This window comes from Coffea arabica, chromosome 6c, assembly GCF_036785885.1.
Source record: "Coffea arabica cultivar ET-39 chromosome 6c, Coffea Arabica ET-39 HiFi, whole genome shotgun sequence".
Classification (NCBI taxonomy): Eukaryota; Viridiplantae; Streptophyta; class Magnoliopsida; order Gentianales; family Rubiaceae; genus Coffea; species Coffea arabica.
Window position 1 is genome coordinate 3,129,400 of NC_092320.1, and position 19,434 is coordinate 3,148,833.

General features: G+C 38.3%; 3 protein-coding genes across 3 annotated transcripts; all 3 read right to left on the reverse strand.

The window, feature by feature from the left end:
- Window positions 1–642: 642 nt before the first annotated feature.
- LOC113694825 (eukaryotic translation initiation factor 3 subunit A) lies at window positions 643–8,840 on the reverse strand. The gene is made up of 14 exons (XM_027213714.2): window positions 8,586–8,840; window positions 7,416–7,492; window positions 6,458–6,939; window positions 5,692–5,907; window positions 5,215–5,583; window positions 5,099–5,128; window positions 4,730–4,957; window positions 4,466–4,627; window positions 3,615–3,836; window positions 3,319–3,525; window positions 3,040–3,246; window positions 2,762–2,842; window positions 2,058–2,259; window positions 643–1,429 (listed from the first exon to the last, which is right to left on the reverse strand). The coding sequence occupies exons 2-14, from the start codon at window positions 7,459–7,461 to the stop codon at window positions 1,008–1,010; spliced, it is 2,874 nt and encodes a 957-aa protein (XP_027069515.1). The 5' UTR covers window positions 7,462–7,492; window positions 8,586–8,840; the 3' UTR covers window positions 643–1,007.
- Window positions 8,841–10,278: 1,438 nt separating this feature from the next.
- On the reverse strand, window positions 10,279–13,296 carry LOC113695049 (uncharacterized). Its single transcript, XM_027214008.2, has one exon. The coding sequence runs from the start codon at window positions 12,995–12,997 to the stop codon at window positions 10,682–10,684; it is 2,316 nt and encodes a 771-aa protein (XP_027069809.1). The 5' UTR covers window positions 12,998–13,296; the 3' UTR covers window positions 10,279–10,681.
- Window positions 13,297–15,360: 2,064 nt separating this feature from the next.
- LOC113697452 (actin-depolymerizing factor 1) lies at window positions 15,361–17,583 on the reverse strand. The gene is made up of 3 exons (XM_027217069.2): window positions 17,426–17,583; window positions 15,961–16,226; window positions 15,361–15,862 (listed from the first exon to the last, which is right to left on the reverse strand). Exons 1-3 carry the CDS (start codon window positions 17,426–17,428, stop codon window positions 15,712–15,714), a joined length of 420 nt encoding a protein of 139 aa, XP_027072870.1. The 5' UTR covers window positions 17,429–17,583; the 3' UTR covers window positions 15,361–15,711.
- Between the last annotated feature and the right edge of the window lie 1,851 nt (window positions 17,584–19,434).

Genomic DNA, 19,434 nt, shown 5'->3' on the forward strand with positions numbered 1-19,434 from the left:
AGGATCTTGAACGCCAACTGCTTTCTTAGTACATCTTTTAATCAATCAAGGTTGCCTTCATGGTCCACCCAACATAACCTGCTGATGCGAATAAACTCGGTGAAGTCAGACGGTGTCCCATGATATGTTGTTGCTTTTGCAAGCTTTTCCAACGATATGTCAGGAACTAGAATTAGTAGAGTAAATTCAGGGAAGATTCAGCAGATCAGAAAGAGAGAGACAAGAGAATCAATTCTGTCATTCATCAGACGGATTACAGCCAATCGGATTTTTCCCTCTATAGCCACTTTGCGTTAACCGTTTCCAACCAACTCTGCTAAACAAAACTGCATCGTTTTACAATTGATCAATCATTATTGAGCTAAACGACTTCGTTTTAGAAATTGATCCTAACATAATACAAGTAAAATTGGCTGCAGTCATGATCCCTAAAATACACCTAATAAATAATAGCTGCAGTCATGATCTCCCACAGATGCGGAGGAACTGGCATGATCCCTAAAACACTCCATGCTCTAGCATTCCCAGTTTACCAGCTATTTTCATTTGATTTAATTATACCTACTAAATCCGCAAAAAAAAAAAAAAAACCACATGAATAGGCAAAATTCCTAAACCCAAGAACCAAAGCAACAACCATAATAAGTCACAATATTCACAAAGCTGATAAAATTTCACGTTTACAGCTTCAAGCAGGCAAGGAAAAACGCAAACATTTTGATACAAAACCATATAGCTGTAATAACAGTAAGAAACAGTGCACAAATGAAATGGAAGCGGCAACGTCCTAGGGTTCTTGGGCATGAGGGGAAAAATAAATTATGTCGTCTCTTGAAAATCCCCAAAATGGCTTCTGCTGCTCAAGATGTAAATTTACTCGAAACACACCCGCTCCCAGAACTTAACCATACAATAAAATCCAAAAATGACTTGGCAAATGTCTCTTAAATAAAGCTCAAATAGGCAAATCACGGGCAAAAAATCCTTGAAGCCAATATGCTGCAGAATTAACGTTCACGATTCCTATTCAATGACCAAGTAGGCCTTGAAGCGCCCCCACCATAGGATGGCCTACGATCATCACGCCACCGATCACCAGGCAGTGATGCTCGATCATCCAGCCTGCTTCCACCAGTTTCAGGAGGTGGGGCTTGCCCAGCAGCCTCAGATTGCTGCCTTTTGAATCTGGGCACATATTTTCCAGTATTTTGTGCAGCAACAGCTGGGACAGTTGGCACTGGGTCTGTTGGGCGCGCAACAGCAGGTGGATCAGCAGGCCTAGGAGCCACAGAAGATGGTTTTCCCAAAGCCTCTTCTCTCATCTTCTTTGCTTTTTCCTCCAGCTCACGTTCTCGTTGCCTCTGAATTTCAGCAATCTCATCCAACTTAGCCTTTCGTTCAGCTTCCTCTTTCCTTCGTCTCTCCGCTTCTGAAAATTTTGCCAATTAACAATAGACAAACATCAGCAATAGTGCAACGATCTTGAAACATTTAAGACACTAATTTTGACAATCCAGGGTTGCTATTTGGATCAAACTGTTCACAATTGATAAAACAAGCAAAATATAGATAACACTTGATGATGGAACTCAGGTGAAAGAGAAGCAAGAACATATTTGCAGTTGCATGCGAAAAACAAAACTAGAGCCATAGAAAGCAGTAGGCAATTAGTTTCAACATGTCTGCTCTAATTGGAATTGCCTCTGCAACAGCAAAGCAAGAATTTGACTTGAATTTGCATCCTACAATGACCACAAAAAAGATTGGGGCTAGGACACATAAAGTTGCCTCCATTTTAAAACTTCAGGAAACTAAGAAGCAGGAAAAATTGTATTAGACAATATGTTTACATTGCAGAAGTGTGTCTCCATTTGTTACTGTCTTCTAGTTCACTGCAAAAGAGGGCACAGAAACTAGAGCCAGACAAGTAATTATTCCAAGATTGGACCAGAAGTTTCCTCCTCCATCACAACACCTCCTCCCCCCCCCCTTTCTCTCTTCCAGGCCCCAATAAGTAAACTTAAGTAAATCAAAAAAAAAATGTCAGAACAAGTTACCTTCACGCTGCCGCGCTTCCTCCTCTTCACGCAGTCTTCTTAATCTCTCCTCCTCAGCTCTCAGATAATATATCATCTTTCTCTGAATCTCCCTCTCCTGTTTCCGTGTCTGGATGATTTGGTTGATTCGATCTTGACTCTCCTTCCTTAACCTGTTGAATTCATCTTCCCTGCGACTAACAACTCTGTCGTGAAATAGTTTCTGCAAGCATCAATTGACATTGTGTACTCAGTTTCACGCACCAAATACTCCAGGACAAAACAACTTAAGATGCTTAGGCAGGAAAATGTCAATTCAAACTATTACCACTACCAATGACACAACTGAACAAAATTAAAACACAGCATTTAAGTATTAATGGAAAGCTTGAGTTCTTTGAAAAAGCCACACTAGGCACTGGCAAGTCACAGAGCTAATTAACCCAACAAAAGACATGGTTCAATACTTTTTTTTTCAACAATAGGCATGTACAGGGGAAAAGCTAAACTACACTCAGGGCACACCAAAGAGAGTCTCACTCAACAAAAGACATGGTTCAATACTTGCAAACACACCCAACTTGTCCCATCCAGATTTATTCAGGTTGGCCCAACCTTACCTGAAACTGACCTTTAGCGCACACACCTCTACGCAGTTTTGCAACTCAGCTATTAATGATTTTTCATCTAATTTCAAAACTTTTTCCAACACAATAAACAATCACCTTGTTTTCCAACATGCGTCCAAGCCTCCTTTTTTCCTCAAGATCTCCTGCATGCCGTTGTCTGCTGAGCTCAATCTCTTGCTGTACGAAGCCATTGAACAGAGCAGTCATTCAAATAACCAAATAGGTAAATTCCAAGTAAGAGAAATAACAAATTCTATGAATATCCAGGTTGATACAAGTATATAAAGGGAAACAGTGGAAATAGCTTGTTTCTCCCGGTTTAGATTGGCATTCCAGAGCAAAATTAAGGAAACGCAGAAATAATTAGTCCACACCTGTTCCTCACGCTCATGAACAGCAGCCTCTTCTACTAATCTTTGTTGAAACGTAGCTTCAACCAGGGGTGCTGCCTCTTCCCTTTTGGCTCTCTCCAAATAGTCCATTGTTTTAGCAAGCCTCTGTAACTTTTTCTCCATCTCTTGTCTCTCCCTCAGTTGTTCAGTCAGGGCCATTTCCATCAAGGTTTGCTTGGTAATCTTTTCCTGGATCCATAGAAAGGTCAGTAAAAAGTGCCTACTGTAAGGGAAATTAAGATTATAATTTTTGATACTTACTCCCTCGAGAACTGGTTTCTTCCCCTTCTTCTTGCTGCGTTTTTCAGCTTCTTGCAGCAAAGCTTGGGCCTCTTCTAGCTCCCTCTCCTCTATTTCCTTGAGGATCCTCTGATTCTTCCTTTGCTCATACTCAGTAGCAAGCCTTTTCTGTTCTGCCTCTTCAGTAATCTTTTGCAATTTCAACCTCTTTGATTCCTCCTCCCTCTCCTAAATTTATGTTTGACAAGAAAATGTTTCACAGTCCACAATGGTCAGGAAAAAAATGTCATCTTATACACAGAGGGTTAGGAACTTACCATCTCCAAGAGTTGACGTTCTTGTTCTTCTTTGCGTTTCTCAATTATCGACTTACGTGCAAGAAGTCTTTTGTGTTCCTTTTCCACAATCTCTGATAAACCTGAGAGCGTTTCCCCTAGTTTCCGTGCCTTCTTCGCAGGAGGATAAATCATGACCCTTGCTTTGCTCAGTGATTCAGCAAAGAGGGCTAAGTGATCCCGAAGGCCATCAGATTCTAAAGTCTGAAAGGAAACATTACTGTTACTCCACTATAACCTCCAACATAATAAAAAATATGTGGCAAGTTTAAGAAAAAACAAAAGGCCAAGTAACAAGTCATACTAGACCAAGATTTTCCTGTACAAGCATTTTTTGAACCCATACAAGGCAAGATTCTAATTGTTGCATCCTTGTTAGCTGGCAGAAGCATACGGGTCATAATAAATCAAGTTTATTCAAAGTTAATTGAATGGAAGCAACAAACTTTGCCTTTCCCATTCAATTCTCAAAGGCAGATAAATGTCAAAGCACTCCATTCAGGTTTTCACATATTTAAGGGAAGCATATTACAGATATATTGTGCATAATAAGCATTTCCCCAAATACTTCGACCACAACTGTAAAGTTCAGGCAAACAAATTGCACATATTGATGAAGCTTTAGAATGTATAAAATACTTGACCACAAAAGAATAGAAATTAGGCTAGTGCTAATGGTATCTACTTACATTTATCATGTTAATCTTTATCATTCTGCAAGTTACGAAAATTGACTAATGGAGTAAACCCATTTTACACAGTGGAATTGTCCTATAAATTGCACTGTTCATGTAATTGCAGGATCAATTATCTGAAGCAACCAAGAAACTCACTTGTTCACCAAAGAAAACAGCACCCTTCATGTGATCAACTTTCATAGGAATAAAATTGTGTTTGACAGCATCAACAGATATCTTCTCAACAACAGCAAAATCAAAGAAAGAGATCATCTTAGATAAAGTTTCAATCTTCATCGTCTGATACACCTGAGATACCTGAAAACAGAGAGAGAAAGAAACCAACACGGAACAATCAACGGTAAAATACACATCAAAGAAATCAAATAAAATAAATAGACAAGAATGATTAAATCCAACCTGTTGCAGCAACCTCAAAGTGGCAAGCTTTTCAAGAGCAGGAACATATTGAGACAGTTGGACTTCTGGAACAGAAGAAGCTGAAGAAAGCTTACCCCCAAGCTTCGAGATTTTGGTTAACAATGGCTGTACTTTTGTAGCCAAATCCAATGGGATAAACTCATGCTCTAGTAGATGGTAAAGATCTTTTACTTCTTGTGTGACACATGACATTACTCCTTTTGATACCTGTGCAGGACAATCTAGATTCTTAAATAATAAAGATAACAAGTGCAAGCATTATCAATACACTACAACATGACCTTGGTTGTTCATTCTAGCATAACACACACATGGAAGTCAACAAAACCAACTCAGAAATCAAATTACCAGTTCTGCAAGAAGGCCAGCCCGAGATAGCTGGGGGGGAAAAAGAAAAACCATCAGTTAAGGGATAAGTGAATGGCAACAGTTAAATGGAAGAAATGCAATCATCATTTTGTTACCACTTCTTTGCCTTCAGATCTGGGTTCAACATCAAATCCAATAAGATTAGCAACCTTCAAATTCCTTTCTTTCTCATTCTCAAGCTCCAAATGAGACACACCCTGTGAGTGATCATAAGGAGGAACTGAAAGTGCAGCTAATACAACAGATGATGCTATCAATTGCAAATCCTTCTGGCTCAGGTTCTTATTAAAGCTCTTCTGAAGGGAGAAAAGCTTAAGCCATGCATAAGCATGATAGAGGTGACTGGATGATATCCAAAATATTTCTGTTAGTTTGGCATAATAAACCACCATCAGAGATGCTTTTGGAGTTTTCTTGACCAAGCACATCAATCCATGTATATCCTCAATCGACCGAAAAGCTTCCTACAGGAAATATTAAGGAAGGCAATAATCACTATGCTGATACAGGTTAATTATATGGTTAATTATATATGCATCTACTTATTGTCCTAAGAAGAAGATAAGTCAGACCTGCCAAAGTTCTAGTTCAGTAGCAACTCTCAATTGCTCAAATCTGGTGTCCAGATACAGCTGTAAGCTTTCTGGAGCAGAGAGATCCGGCCGGTCCCTTTGGTCTCTGTACTTGTTCAGATTTGCTAGATGATTCCTGATGATTTCACACAATCGTCTGAACTCAGTTGTTCTTTTGTATTGCTTACAAAACTGGAAGGCACGGTGAGCTGTCATCTACACACAATTATGAAGCCAATCAGAAGTTATTTCTTGCATGGAGGTTATACACTAATATACTCAATAATGATTTAAAGTGAAAAAAAATTACATAGAAAAAAAAAAGAAAAAAAAAACAGAAAATAAATCCTATGAATGACAAGAAAACAAATCATATTTCCTTCTAACAATAAGCATAAGAATGAGAATCTCAAGTCCCAAATCATACTTGATATCATTTAATAAATATATCAATCTGTATTAGATGGAACAAAAATGAAGCAATAATTATGCCTGACTTAAAAACTCACAATCAGATAACGACAGTAACAAGAGGTACACAGCATTAACCATATAAATAACAATCAAGCGTAAAAGCCTTTAAGTGTACATTGATATGACAAATCTCGTTTTACATAATATCTAAAAGAACATTTTTAGTAAAGCCAACAAAGTTTTGAAATATGATGTTTTTAGGACCTTAAAGTCATTATGAGATGGTAGAATAACAAGTTCATGAAATCTTGTGCATAACAGAATTTCCTAAGCAAAAACAAGAGAGCAGTACCGCATAGAGTCCCTCCAATTTTGAGTTGTTTCGTAGAATTTCCAAAACAGTTCTGTATGTCTCCCACAAAAATTTAAACCATGGTGTAACAAGTTCTCGATCAGATCTATCCTTTCCTTTCTCGCCACTAACATAACTCAACATAAGATCTTCAGGTCTTTTATCAGCTTCGAGGTCCTCAACATCCAAAGCTTCTTCTAAAGCTTGCGCCTGACTGCGTGCAAGTTCAGCTCTTTCAGTGGCCAAATGCATAAAATGCTTTATCACCTCCTCCAGTGAATTAATGTTGACTTGTTGACATACAATACGGTACTGAATTAAACCATCCTTGGCAAACCTCCCTCTCCTCATGTCAACACATAGCTCTACATACTTGAACATGATTCTCTCGAGAGTCTTTTGCCATGCTCTATACCTCCTGGAGGTAATAAGGTCATGCAGAGCTTGCAGTGCTTCTTGCTTTTGGCCAACAGTTATCAACTCTGCATCAGAAGACAACAAAAATCATGCACGTATCAAGATGAAAAGCATAATTTTAGGATATGTAAGCCAAAGATTATGTGACAGAGCACCAAAACCTTCAGAAGAAAAGTATCATTCAACAATTAACCCTCCAATGAATATAATGTAATGGGTATTATAACAAGCACTTCATCTGCCACCTCACAGAGCATAAAATTATAAGGTCAAATCAATTATGAACCTAGAGCGACAGACAGACAGGCACGCAAGCGCACACAGATCTTGCAAACCTCTTACAATAATTACAAGGAGACAACTAATTAAAATTTTTCAGCCACATGAACAAAAAGAGCCAGCCAAATAGGAAAAAAAAGACATGAGGAAGATATATATCACCAAGGCTGTAGGCTTATAGGTGGAAGAAGTGTAGTTTGATATCATTATGGGTGGATTCCAATGGTTTGAGAATGTAAAACATGAAAGTATTAGCACTAACCTTCAGCGCGCTTCAAAGCATTCTCAGGTTTGGCAAAGGTCGACATTTCTGAAAATCTAGTCAATGAGGTATAATAACTGCACAACATATATACACCAAAATTAGCTAAAGAAAAACAAAGCAAGCAAAGCTGAATTTTCACAGATCAACCTATATTCACCAAGGATGGAACAAAAAGATCCAAAATTGCTTGTCATACAACTGATAGAACAGACAAAGCAGAACAAAAAAGTTTATATTGTTGCAAAGAAGTATGGATTGTGCCAGAATTTTGTGACAAAGGAAAGAAAGTCAGCTGGACAAAAAGCTGGGTGAAGGGGGAAGAAACCACACGCCTTACGGAGTTATGTAAGAAACAAGATTAATGCCCTTAAGGTCAAGCTATCACATTAAAGACGCTAATGGTTTACCAACATAAAAAACTGTAATATTAAAGTTTTCTGGTTTTACCATTTGCTATTCATTTTGCCATGAATCTAGTATGCTCATATCCAATGTCTTTTTACACAAGAATATTCCCAGTGGCAGCAATAAAAAGGGTAGCTTAGAATTTAGAAACACCATCAGGAGAGCATTGTTCAAAACATACACTTACGGTATAAAGACAATTGAGCCCCAATGATAATTTGGTTGCACTATGATATAGGTAATGGTATTCCAACAAATTTATGAATCCATCAGACAAACTTCATACGCAAATCCCCAAAAACTTGGATCCAAAGTCAAAACTCAATATTTAAAAAAAAAAAAATCATAGGGTCTACGGCAGAATGCAACAGAAAAATCACCAAAAGCAAAGATGCTGAAAAACAAGATAGAGCAGAGTTAAGATCAGATGTAACCTTATCTCCACAAAATTCTTACCATATATAAATAGGAATACTTCTAGAAGTTGTTAATGGAAAAATAACCAACAAAAGAAGGATAAGACAAAATGGTAAAAGAACCGAAACACTAACAACTCTAAACCCTATATACGTGACTCTAATTATACCCAATGGTACGCATAGAAAATCCAATTATTAAGGTACATATATCTATCTGACATCTATCAGTTTCCTTCTCCTCCTCTTCCTGTAGTCAATTAAATTTTACCCCTCGCAGCGGTTACCGGACAACTATCTCTAGCTGCCGTCCCCCGATTTTCTTCCGAATTATGGTGGAGGATACCTGTGATAGAGGGCTTTAATGGAGAAGTCTGTGTGGTCGATCTATTCGTGCCGCGGGCTGCTGGGTGTCGACACTTGCGGCCCACGGAAGTTGTAAGGGAAGGAAGGAATCGTTGGTAGCGGCGTTGGAGTTCCCGGTGTTCCACTTAATCGGCCTCGATTTCTGGTTGCAGCGGGGGCGCCTCTTTTCTGCTTGCCCTAAAACCTGAGAAGAACCAAGAGAGCGACCTGACGATAGATAATGTAATTAGCCTTTGTTTCCACTCCCTAGACCCTTACTACTACTCTACTGGTAAAGTTTGGACCGTCGAGCATTCCGGTTCATCTGTTTCAATTTAGAAAGCTTTTTTTGACCAAAATACCCTTTCTCGTATTCTTACTCTGATTTTCCTTTTCCATTGCTCACTAGGAAATTGACTTTCTTTTTTTTTTTCTTTTACCCTTTTGAGATATAACAATAATGTCCCTAATTATATTTTTGCCTCGGATTACATTAACAATTTGATTTTAATTTCAATGAATGTTACTCTTTCCTTGATAAAATAGCATATATTGACATTTATACCTTGTTTATATTGAGTAATGGATTAATATTTTCTACACTGACAATGTATACACTGTCAGCGTTGGATGAATAACAACTATGCAAATTTTGAATTTGAAATTCAATTTTTGTACATGTGTCATGGATCCAACGGTGAAAGTATATGTACTGTCAGTATATATAAGATTTACTCTTGAGTAATAAGCATGAAAATGTGTCTACAAATAAATGTGCAACATTCATAATATATATATATATATATATATATATATGTATGTATGTATAAGTGAGTAATTATGAGAGTAAAATTAAAAATCTAAAAAGTGACAAAAAGAGTTTACACCAAATCCAAAAGTCTAAACTCTCTCTTCATATGTGGTAGATACCTTTTTGGAAAAAAAAAAAAACAATGCTGAAAATTTGTAAGTTTATTTTTTCAAAATTTTATTCCTAATATTCCTTGACGTGACACGCTTTTACTTTCCATAGATCACATGCATGACTTCAATGCGTTAATAAAGATACATACTATACTATTGAGTACACTAAATATTGCGTGTCATTTATTCAATGAGTATAATTGCTGGAGTTGTGAACAGAAAAGATTAAAAGTGCTTGCAATTGGGAGAAACATTTATTAATGATATGATGACACAAAATTCAGAATTGTGGGTTTATAGGATAATATACTAATAAACATCCTACCAAATGGAGGTTTTTCTCTGAGCAGTATGCACCAAGCAGAAAGAGGTTTTCTGTGTCGTGGTAAAAAAATATAACAACAGCAGGAAGCATATTTTATTTATGCTGTCATGTCCTTCTTGGTTTTATTTATTTATTTTTGGGTCACGATGGTTTCCTAATTGCAGCAGCTACAAGCCTAGGACACGAGATACGCTATTTACTTTTAGCCATTGCCAGATTAAGATACTATAGATTGAATTACAGCACGTGACTTGTGTTCTGAACTGCACAGGCCTGTTTTCACTTGCACAAAATTAAAAAACCTGCGCAGCCGTGTTTGTAGTTATGAGAAAACTTGCACAGGCATGCGTGAGAATGCCCGAATAAATACTGCTATTACTTAGATTTTCATTTGAAAGAAAGACCTTCGATCTGAGATCATAGTAAAATGGCCAAGAAGAGAAAGTTGTACTGAAAATTGTTAATGCACATATGAATTTTCTCACGTCAGAACAAGAGCAAAATGTCATCACTGTACTCATCATTGAAGAGCCAGGTGCGTCACTGAGCCACCTTGAAATGATATAGTTTGAACTAGTATTACTACACTTGAATTCTTGATGGAGTTAAATGGGCAACAACAGGAAGGGTTTGAAGGAACTGAATTATCACTTTCATCTTGGCCGGTAACTCTTCCTGGGTTTTTGCTTATTCAGAGCATATTGCCAAGACAGGCCAGAGCGTCTTGGAACCCGTTATCATGTCCTTCTCACTTTCTAAGAAGTTTGCTATCCTCGTAATCTTCTCAACCAGCTTGATTAGGATATCCTCCTAGAAGTTTGCTATCCTCATAGATCAATCGGGCACTTTCATCTTGACCAGTAACTCTTCTTAGGTTTTTGCTTATTCAGCATATTGCCAAGACTGGCCAGAGCGTCTTGGAACTTGCGAATTTTGAGGAAACCCGTTATCATGGCCTTCTCACTTTCTGAGAAGTTTGTTATCCTCATAATCTTCTCAACCAGCTTGATTAGGATATCCTCCATGGCTAAAGAACAAAGGCCTTCAGCCAGCATGTAGAATGAAGAAACTTCTGGAATATAACCCTTTTCAGTCATCTCCATGGCAAAATCAACAGCTTCTCCAATTGGTCCTCCTCCCATGCAGAGCCCTCGGAAGACGATCTTGTATGAGATAGCATCAGGAGGATGTCCATTTTCCTCCATTTCTCTAAAAAGTCTCATGGCTTCTCCTGTTCTCTTCCTTCTGAACAGTGCTTGAATTACAGGGTTATATGCCTGCGGGCCTGGTACCATCCCTTTCATCTGGATACTTCTGAGGAGCTTGCTTGCAACCTCAACTCTATTTGCTTTACACAGGCCCTGAATTAAGGTCCCATAGGTGACAATATCTGGTTCACACCCATTTGTAGTCATGCTTTGAACAATTTCTGTTGCTTTCTTGATATCTCCCCCTCTACAGAAATGTGAAAGAAGGGAATTGTATGTAAATTTGTCTGGTTTTAAACCTTCCATTATCATATGGTCCATGAGCTGATAAGCCTCCTCCACCCTGTTGCTCTTACAAAGACCATTAATAAGGGTGTTGTAAGTCACCAAATTTCTTGAAACACCTTGAAGCTCCATTTCGTCGAAAATCTCTTCTGCTTCTTCGAGTTTCTTATTTTTGCAGAAACCATCTATCAGTGTGTTGTAAGTTATAGCACTTCTCGCACAACCACTTAATTCCATCTCCTTTAGCATGTTGAAAGCTTCATTCATTTTCCCTCCGCTACAAACGCAGTCAATCAACATGTTATATGTGAACTCATCTGGTCGACACCCTTTGCCCTTCATCTCCTCAAACAGTTCTTTTGCACCATGGTAGTTGCCAGTCAAGCAGAGACCTTGTATCAGTGAGTTGAATGTGCCAACATCAGGAAAAATTCCCTTTTCTGTAAGAGCACGAGCAAGATTAGTAGCTTCTTGCACTCTGTTCTCCTTACACAAGGTGCTAATGATAGTATTGTATGTTACTGCGTTAGGGGAGCAGTCCCTTGAAAGCATCTGATTGAGAACTTCCTTTGCCTCTTCAACTTCACCGATTTTACAAAGCCCTGAAATCAAACTATTGTATGTAAATACATCCGGATCAAATCCTTCTTGAAGCATCAAGTCCAACACCTCTATAGAATGCTTCACTTGCCCTGCTTTACACAAACCATTGATTAAGGTATTGTATGTAAATTGGTCAGGATGAAACCACTCACTCGCCATCTCTTGAATGAACTCCAAAGCTTGCTCAATCTTTCCCTCTTTACAAAAGCCATGTGTCAAAACGTTTACTGTTATATTGCTAGATGCGCACCCAACAGCCTCCATTTGCCCTTTTACTCTCAATGCGCCCTCCAGATTGCCTTCCTCAATAAAACCCTGCATTATTGTCGTATAAGTCTTCTCATCCGGTACTAAACCATGGTTAGGCATCTCCTCCATCATCAGAATAGCCGGCCTAATTTGATGAGCTTTGCAGAGGGCCTTTATCAATACATTGAAGGTTGAAACATCAGGATTTGCACCTCTGGTCAACATCCTAGAGTGGATATTTTCAACTAGTTTCAACTTAGCGCCATCAACGAGAACATTCAGCAAGATATTGTAGCTAAACGTGCCAGGTTTCACACCAAATTCATTTTCCATCATGTCAAGAACGCCAATAGCCTCATCATACAACTCAAATTTCCCGTAGCTTTCAATAAAAATAAGGAAAGGACCTTCTGTTATTTCAATTTTTGAGCTCTTCATGCGATCCAAAATTTGCCTCATTCTACCGAAAGACCCTACAGTCGCAAGCTTACGAAGAATTTCCTCGTATACTGGCAAAGCGAGTGCGAAATTAGGCTGCTCCAAAGCCCACTCAAAGAGCCGAAGCGCTGATGTTTCATCATCTTCACGACGAAGGGTGTCAGGGAGTTGCTTTGAGCTGAAATCCGGCGACAGTTGCTGCTGAGATATAGAGGATAAAGAAGATGACTTGGAGGCTGAGAGAGAAGTGAGTCCTGGAAATATGAAAGAAATGGATTTAGTGGGCTCTGGAGATGGATGGAAGGGGAATGGTTGGTTCAGATTCAGGGAGTGAGTCCAGGTATGGCAGTTTAGGCCCTTTAGGCACGAGCTGAACGCCATTGAGGCGATTCAACGAACATGTAGTACACAGACTTGTTGGATGCAGCCAAACAACGTGGTAAGGAGATAACTGCCTTTCTTTATTATTCCTTCCCCGAGATAGAAGTGGGCGGATTTCGAGAAGTTACTCCAAAAGTATATGTCTGCGTTGAAAGCAACACTTTTCTTATGCAAAGAATCAGGAATTGGCCCAAACCCAAACAATACGCCTAATGCACTACTGGCTGAAGTCGTGAACTTGGGCAATTTAGGAAAAAGGTAACATTCCGACCACTAATTGTCTGAAGCGGACCATGAGTTAAGGATGGTCTCATGTTTGTTAAATGTAAACAATTTATACCTATTTAATCCAATTATATCATTGAGAATCGAATGAGACTAAACCATCTCTCACCAAACTACAAATGTCAATGTTGGATTTGGAGAATTCATATATTGTGATAATTGATTGGAGATAAGGTTGGAAATCTTAATCTTGTTTGAATAGCAATTTTAATTGTTACGTTTTTCGCGAACACATTTTTCAATCAATTTTTTACTTCATATATATCAAATCGTTACAGTAATTTTTCTACAAAAAATTCAGAAAAATGCAATCCAAGCCATCTTTGCTCTCTCATCTCATAAAAACTAACTGAATGCCTTTGTGGTGGCCATCAGCATAAAAGGGTTGTTGATTGTTAAGGATGGTCTTTCCACATACTCCGTTTTTCAATAATCGTTACAATAATTTTTCTATAAAAAATTTAGAAAAATGCAATCCAAGCCATCTTTGATCTCTCATCTCATAAAAACTAACTGAATGCCTTTGCGGTGGCCATCAGCATAAAATGGCTGTTGACTGTTAAGGATGGTCTTTCCACATACTCCGTTTTTCAATAATTTAGCAGCAGGCAATGACAGCAGTCAGCGAGGTTCCTAAACGGCAAAAATAAGCGTCTGATATTTTTTTCCCAATCAAGTAGCAGATTTATTTTCATTTTTCGGCTCTCAAGCCTCCGGATGACGCTCATTTCTCACGTCCGTTTTTTCCTAATGAATCTCTTCTCTTGGGGCCAGCAACCAAGAGCTATGGGGCTGGGTAGTTGTAAGCGCTTTTCGACCAATATTTTCCTGTCCCAGTAGAAAGTTAACTTGCACCTTTTTTTAAGGAACGCAGCTTTGCCTAAGCAAATCCAGTTAAGCTTCTTTCTTCATTTGCTTTTTTGGCTTCTTATTTCTTAACACCCTTCGTAGGTGCTCTCACCCTAAGGCTAAAAGTTAACCAAACTATTCAACTCAAGTTGGCAAGTAATTCGATTAATTACTCGACTTGAATTCGATTGGACAACTACTTGACTCGAACTCAATGTTGATTAAGCTCGAACTGCTCGATACTATCCATGAGTCAAGTCTAAGTATTAAACTTCTACACTCGTAGGCTTGAAAAGCCTAATCAAATTTTATACATCTTCCATGAACTATATGTGTCAACGGATCAATTCCTTCCAAAACTTGAGATAATTGGTGTATATAAGAAAAAAGTCATAAGTAATTGCTAATTGAGCTTTAATTAAGCTTGATTATGCTCAATTGAGCCGGACTCTAATTCGAGTTCAAGTTGAAATGGAGTCACCCTTTTGATATGGCACCTCGTGAACCTACCATCAATTCTGTTGGGAGAGCTGGCTAGGAAAAATCAACAATGTGCTTAAGAGGAAAACCACTTTGGCAAGTTCTACAAGAGGTGGTACGAAAAAGCTAATATTGCAGCTTTTACCTCCCTAGTACATGAGAAACACCCTAGTTCACGAGCATGGCGTTGCCCTGGTGCTCATTTTCCAATGTAGCCCGTAATTCTTTCTCCACAGAGCCCCCAGTTTTCAGAACTACTTCCTGAACAAGGCCACACTCTACCAAACGACTAAGAAAATCAGCCAATGGAGGCACAAGGATAATCTGATATGGAGAGCAAACTGAATGCCGCATCATCCGGCTGGTAATACTACTGTTCCCTAATAACCTCACTAGCATGCTATATATGTCATAGCAGAAGAACAAGCTCCAGCACACTGAAATATACAAATCCGGGAAACACCAACAAACTGCAAAATGTCTGCCTGGCACTAGCAAATGTGATGCATTAAAGATAATATAATAAAAAATTGACATGAACATAACGTTATCAAGGCAAATATTACGAGTAAAGGAAGACTAATATGAGATACATCCATCAGTTTGAAAATTTTACGGTCTCCATCTCACAAAGTTGTACTTCAAGTAGCACTAGCAAGCAAACCAGTCCAGAGAGGAATTCCAAAAAAGCCCAGGGAGTCAAAATCACATATCCAATTAACTACAAATCGAAAATCCCAAAACCAGAAAAAGCTAACATGTTCCTGTGCGTGTTTAACTCTTATCGCGATCTTCACAAACAGTTACACGGTATCTTGTAGACATCAGACTACAAGTAATAGCACTCAATGATTACATCCTAAAAGTAACAGTAAATCACATCATGTACTAATATCATAAATGTCATTCAACATAAATAGAAGACAAATATGAGTTCACTTCACTGGGTAGCAAGTATCATAAATGTATGAGTTCACTTCACTGGGTAGCAAGTATCGTCTCCAGCCAATTTCATACCACAGGCTATAAACATTTCATCCAAGAAAAGACAAGTACACTGAGCACTGAGCTCTCCCCTGTAAGATATCCGCAATTCATATTTAGCTGGCACGACTTTTTATAACATCAAGTCCCATTTCAGTTGGGTCTGTAGCTTGCAATTCGACCTGGATTCCATCCAGCTCTCTCTTGAACCTGTCTTTTGAGCTTGCATAAATCATCTTGCTTCTCACCCTTGATGTGTCAGGAGACCTTAGACAGGGATAAGATATAAACAAATCATGAATAAATTACATTCACCCAAAAAGTGATAATTAGTTTGTTTTGTATGCAAGAGATGCTAAATCTACCATGCAATGAAGAAAATCCTGCTTTTCTGGCAATTCTCTGCAGTCACAAAATCAAAATCATAGACAGCATAGCGACATTCATCCACAGGAAGACTTGCAGTGAAGTCCTCGTAACTTTTGGTCGGCTCACCAACCTTCTCAACGACCACCTGCTTCTGTTTCTCCTCAATCTTGTAAACAATGAAACGGTAAGTTCTTTTTGCTTTCAGCTCCAAGAACCTTAACTTGCAATCGTCATGCACAGCCATCCCAGATGCTGCGTTGGCCTGTCAAAAAAAATAGTATATGCTGTATATGAACCATTCAAGTTTTTGTTGGAAGAAGTGATCTAGTTGAAACGTCAACAGCAGCACTTGAGAACATCTCCAATATGCAGGTGAGAAAACAAGCAAAAACAAATAAAAAGTCAAGCACCCAATTTACTTCCCAATGAATATCAGCTTCAATCAACAGAAAACGACAAAGTAAAAGTGGCCAATTTGCATAAGCATTGTTACACGACATGAACATTTTACAGTAAACAATGAAGAATCATAACACCGCATACAACTTAGAGCGCAATTTTGATTCCCCCCATAGTAAATCTTGCACTTAGTGCTGCGGGGAACAGCTAAATGGAAAAACTCAGCCAGATTTTGGGACAATCAAGAAATGAGTCCGTCACAAGCTGCATTGTTTACAGGACATGTATGTGGTTAAGTCAATATGTTCTTCTATAGAGCGACACTACAGTCAGTTTGCAGAATTTACATAGGAAAAGCAATCAAAGATCTTGTTGCGACTCACTATAACATATACTAACAAACTTCTTTGGCAAAGTGTAGAACATTTCCAGTTTGCCTCTGCTCCTTCCAGAATCATTAGTAATCTAGGATCAAAAGGGGTCCATAGAAAGATTATAATGCACAGCCCAGAGCCAGGAGCTGCAGTCAATGACGCCTTAATCTTAAGCCTAAGGCATGAAATAATGCATTTGCTCAGTATCAAAAGATCAAAACTTGCACAAGGCTGTGATGATCTAACAAAAGCATTACGCTATATGTTATTATCAGTCAAAAACAAAATGACAGCAAGAAGGGACCGGCGGAGTAAGATAGATAAAGTCGGGGGATTAATAAACATATGTCTGAAGCCACTTTAGATCCATTCTTTCTATCTTCACCTAAATCGACGCAACAATGAATCGGTGCATAAAGTAATTGCGAAGATAGAATCCCTGCTATCACCTCCAAATCACAGTTGTGCAAGGTACGTAAGATCTTAGTACAGGAGAAAATTGTAAAAACAACGCTGGTTCTAACAACGATTTTACGCGACCCAGATTAATGTGTGAACCAAAACTAACCTGCGATCATCGGATCAGACTAAGACCAAGTTACAGTGACATTATATACCTTGTAGCGCGAATTAAAGAGCGTAGAATGGAAACCGAAGTACTAGTGTTAATTTAACACTCAGGACTTACCATTCTTTGGACTTTCGTAGTAGGAGTAATTGGTAGAAGCAGAGATCGCGACTAACTGGACGAAGAGAGAATTTGGAGAGAGAGAGAGTGCTGATCCGCCAAGGCAAGGAGCTCAAGTTTTGAAATCAGTCGGTTTGTATGTGATTGCGGCTGGTAAATGCATTATACATTAACTTTTTTTTTTTTTTTTTTACCAAAGCCCAAAGACTTAACTTGGGTTGCACTTTATGTCAATGTGCAGTGGCGTGACGCCGCGTATGTTTTAGTATTTAAAATTTACACCCGGCTTACGTGGTTTTTTTTTTTTTTTTTTGGGGGCTGGGTTGTGCGGGGTCAATAGCCAGCTACAACCAATACGGAGCGGCTGCTGCGGCTGGCTAGCTCAAGTCGACTAACTGCTGGATGAAAACCCAACAAAACCAAAAAAGTAGTTTTTTAAATTAAAAAGGAGAAGAGAAAAGGGACAGTTAAAAAAAAAAAAAAAAACTATGGACAAAAACGAGAAATCAATGCACTTCACAGCTGCAGTGGCTAAAATTCTTCCACGATGATTTCAAAACCTCTCCGTAGTTTTTGATAATTTTAGGTTTTGTTTGGATTGCATTTTCCGTCATTTTTCATGAAAAAATTACTGTAGCGATTTGATATATGTGAGGAAAAAAAGTGATAGGGAAATGTGATCACGGAAAACGACAATATTTTCCGATAGAAACAAGCAATCCAAACAAGACCTTATTGTTCCGTTTTGAGGTTTTAGAAATATCACTTACCTTCTTTATCAGTAATTTTGAACTGAACACTTACATCATTAATGGTGAAATGAGTCAACTATCCTTACAACTTAAGATATTTTATACATATTTGTGGAGTGAAATAATTACACATTTGTTAATCAAATTAACCCATTCTTCAAAAAAAAAAAAAAAGATGCATTCTATTACAAATATTATTTGGGCCATTAGCGGAAATCAGAGGCGATTTTGCCATGCCATCTGCAAATTATTGACCAAATTCTACAAAAAAAATTGTATTAAAATCTACCATTCGCTTTGGCATGAAAATTGCCACCACTTAGAAAAAATACTACCACTGAACATCCACGTACAAAACAAGTTCAAATACAACAACTATTCGCATCATGAATATGTGGCTTTGATTAAGTGGCTCAGCCGAAGTCAAACAAAAACATTTCGTTAGGCCGCCGATGAGGTGCTTGGAAGTAAATTAAAACTCGTAACTTCAAACTTTAGTAAATGCACCATACAAAATTTTCCATGTCCAAACCGCCACTTTTCTAAAAAAAATTTGGCACTGCCGAATGTTATGCCACTCGGGTGAGGGACGGGCCCATGAAGATTCTTTCGGTGCACCACTGCGTTAATCCAACGCTACCCTCTTGTGGGTTTTTTCGTAGTTGTTGGGCTGTCATAGGGTCAATTTTGGATAATAAGGTCCCCCAGGAGGAAAAAAATTTGACAAAAATGGCAAAGAAAAGTGCGATCCGGAGAGTCCATTTTAATCGCATTCGTTGGAATTTTTGAGAGTTTTTTTTATTAAAAATTAAAATCGCAACACTTTTTTTTTTGTGATGTATATTACATAAAAAATGGTATGAAAATATGCTCAAGGAATATTTTTAAAAAACAAAACTAGCAATGCAAACAAAAGGTTCGATGAGATTTGGGTGGGTTTATAAGTCTCATGAGGAATCTCAAGAGTTGCCGGCTTTTGATGTTTACTCGAGATTTAGATTTGTAAAGTCACAAAAGTCTTACGAAATGATTTGACGAAAAAGGCAATCGTCTGGACAGGGGTTAGTGGGGTCTCTTTAGGTCTTAGTAGCAGCTGCCCCCTTTAGGTGGTTATCCCACATCAGGGTTGGGAAGGGATTTGGATGGATTTATAAATCTTCTGAGGAACCTTGCCGATTTTTTAGGTTTATTCGGGATTTAGATTTGTAAAGTCACAAAAGTCTTACGAAAGGTTTTGACCAAAAAAAAAAAAAAAAA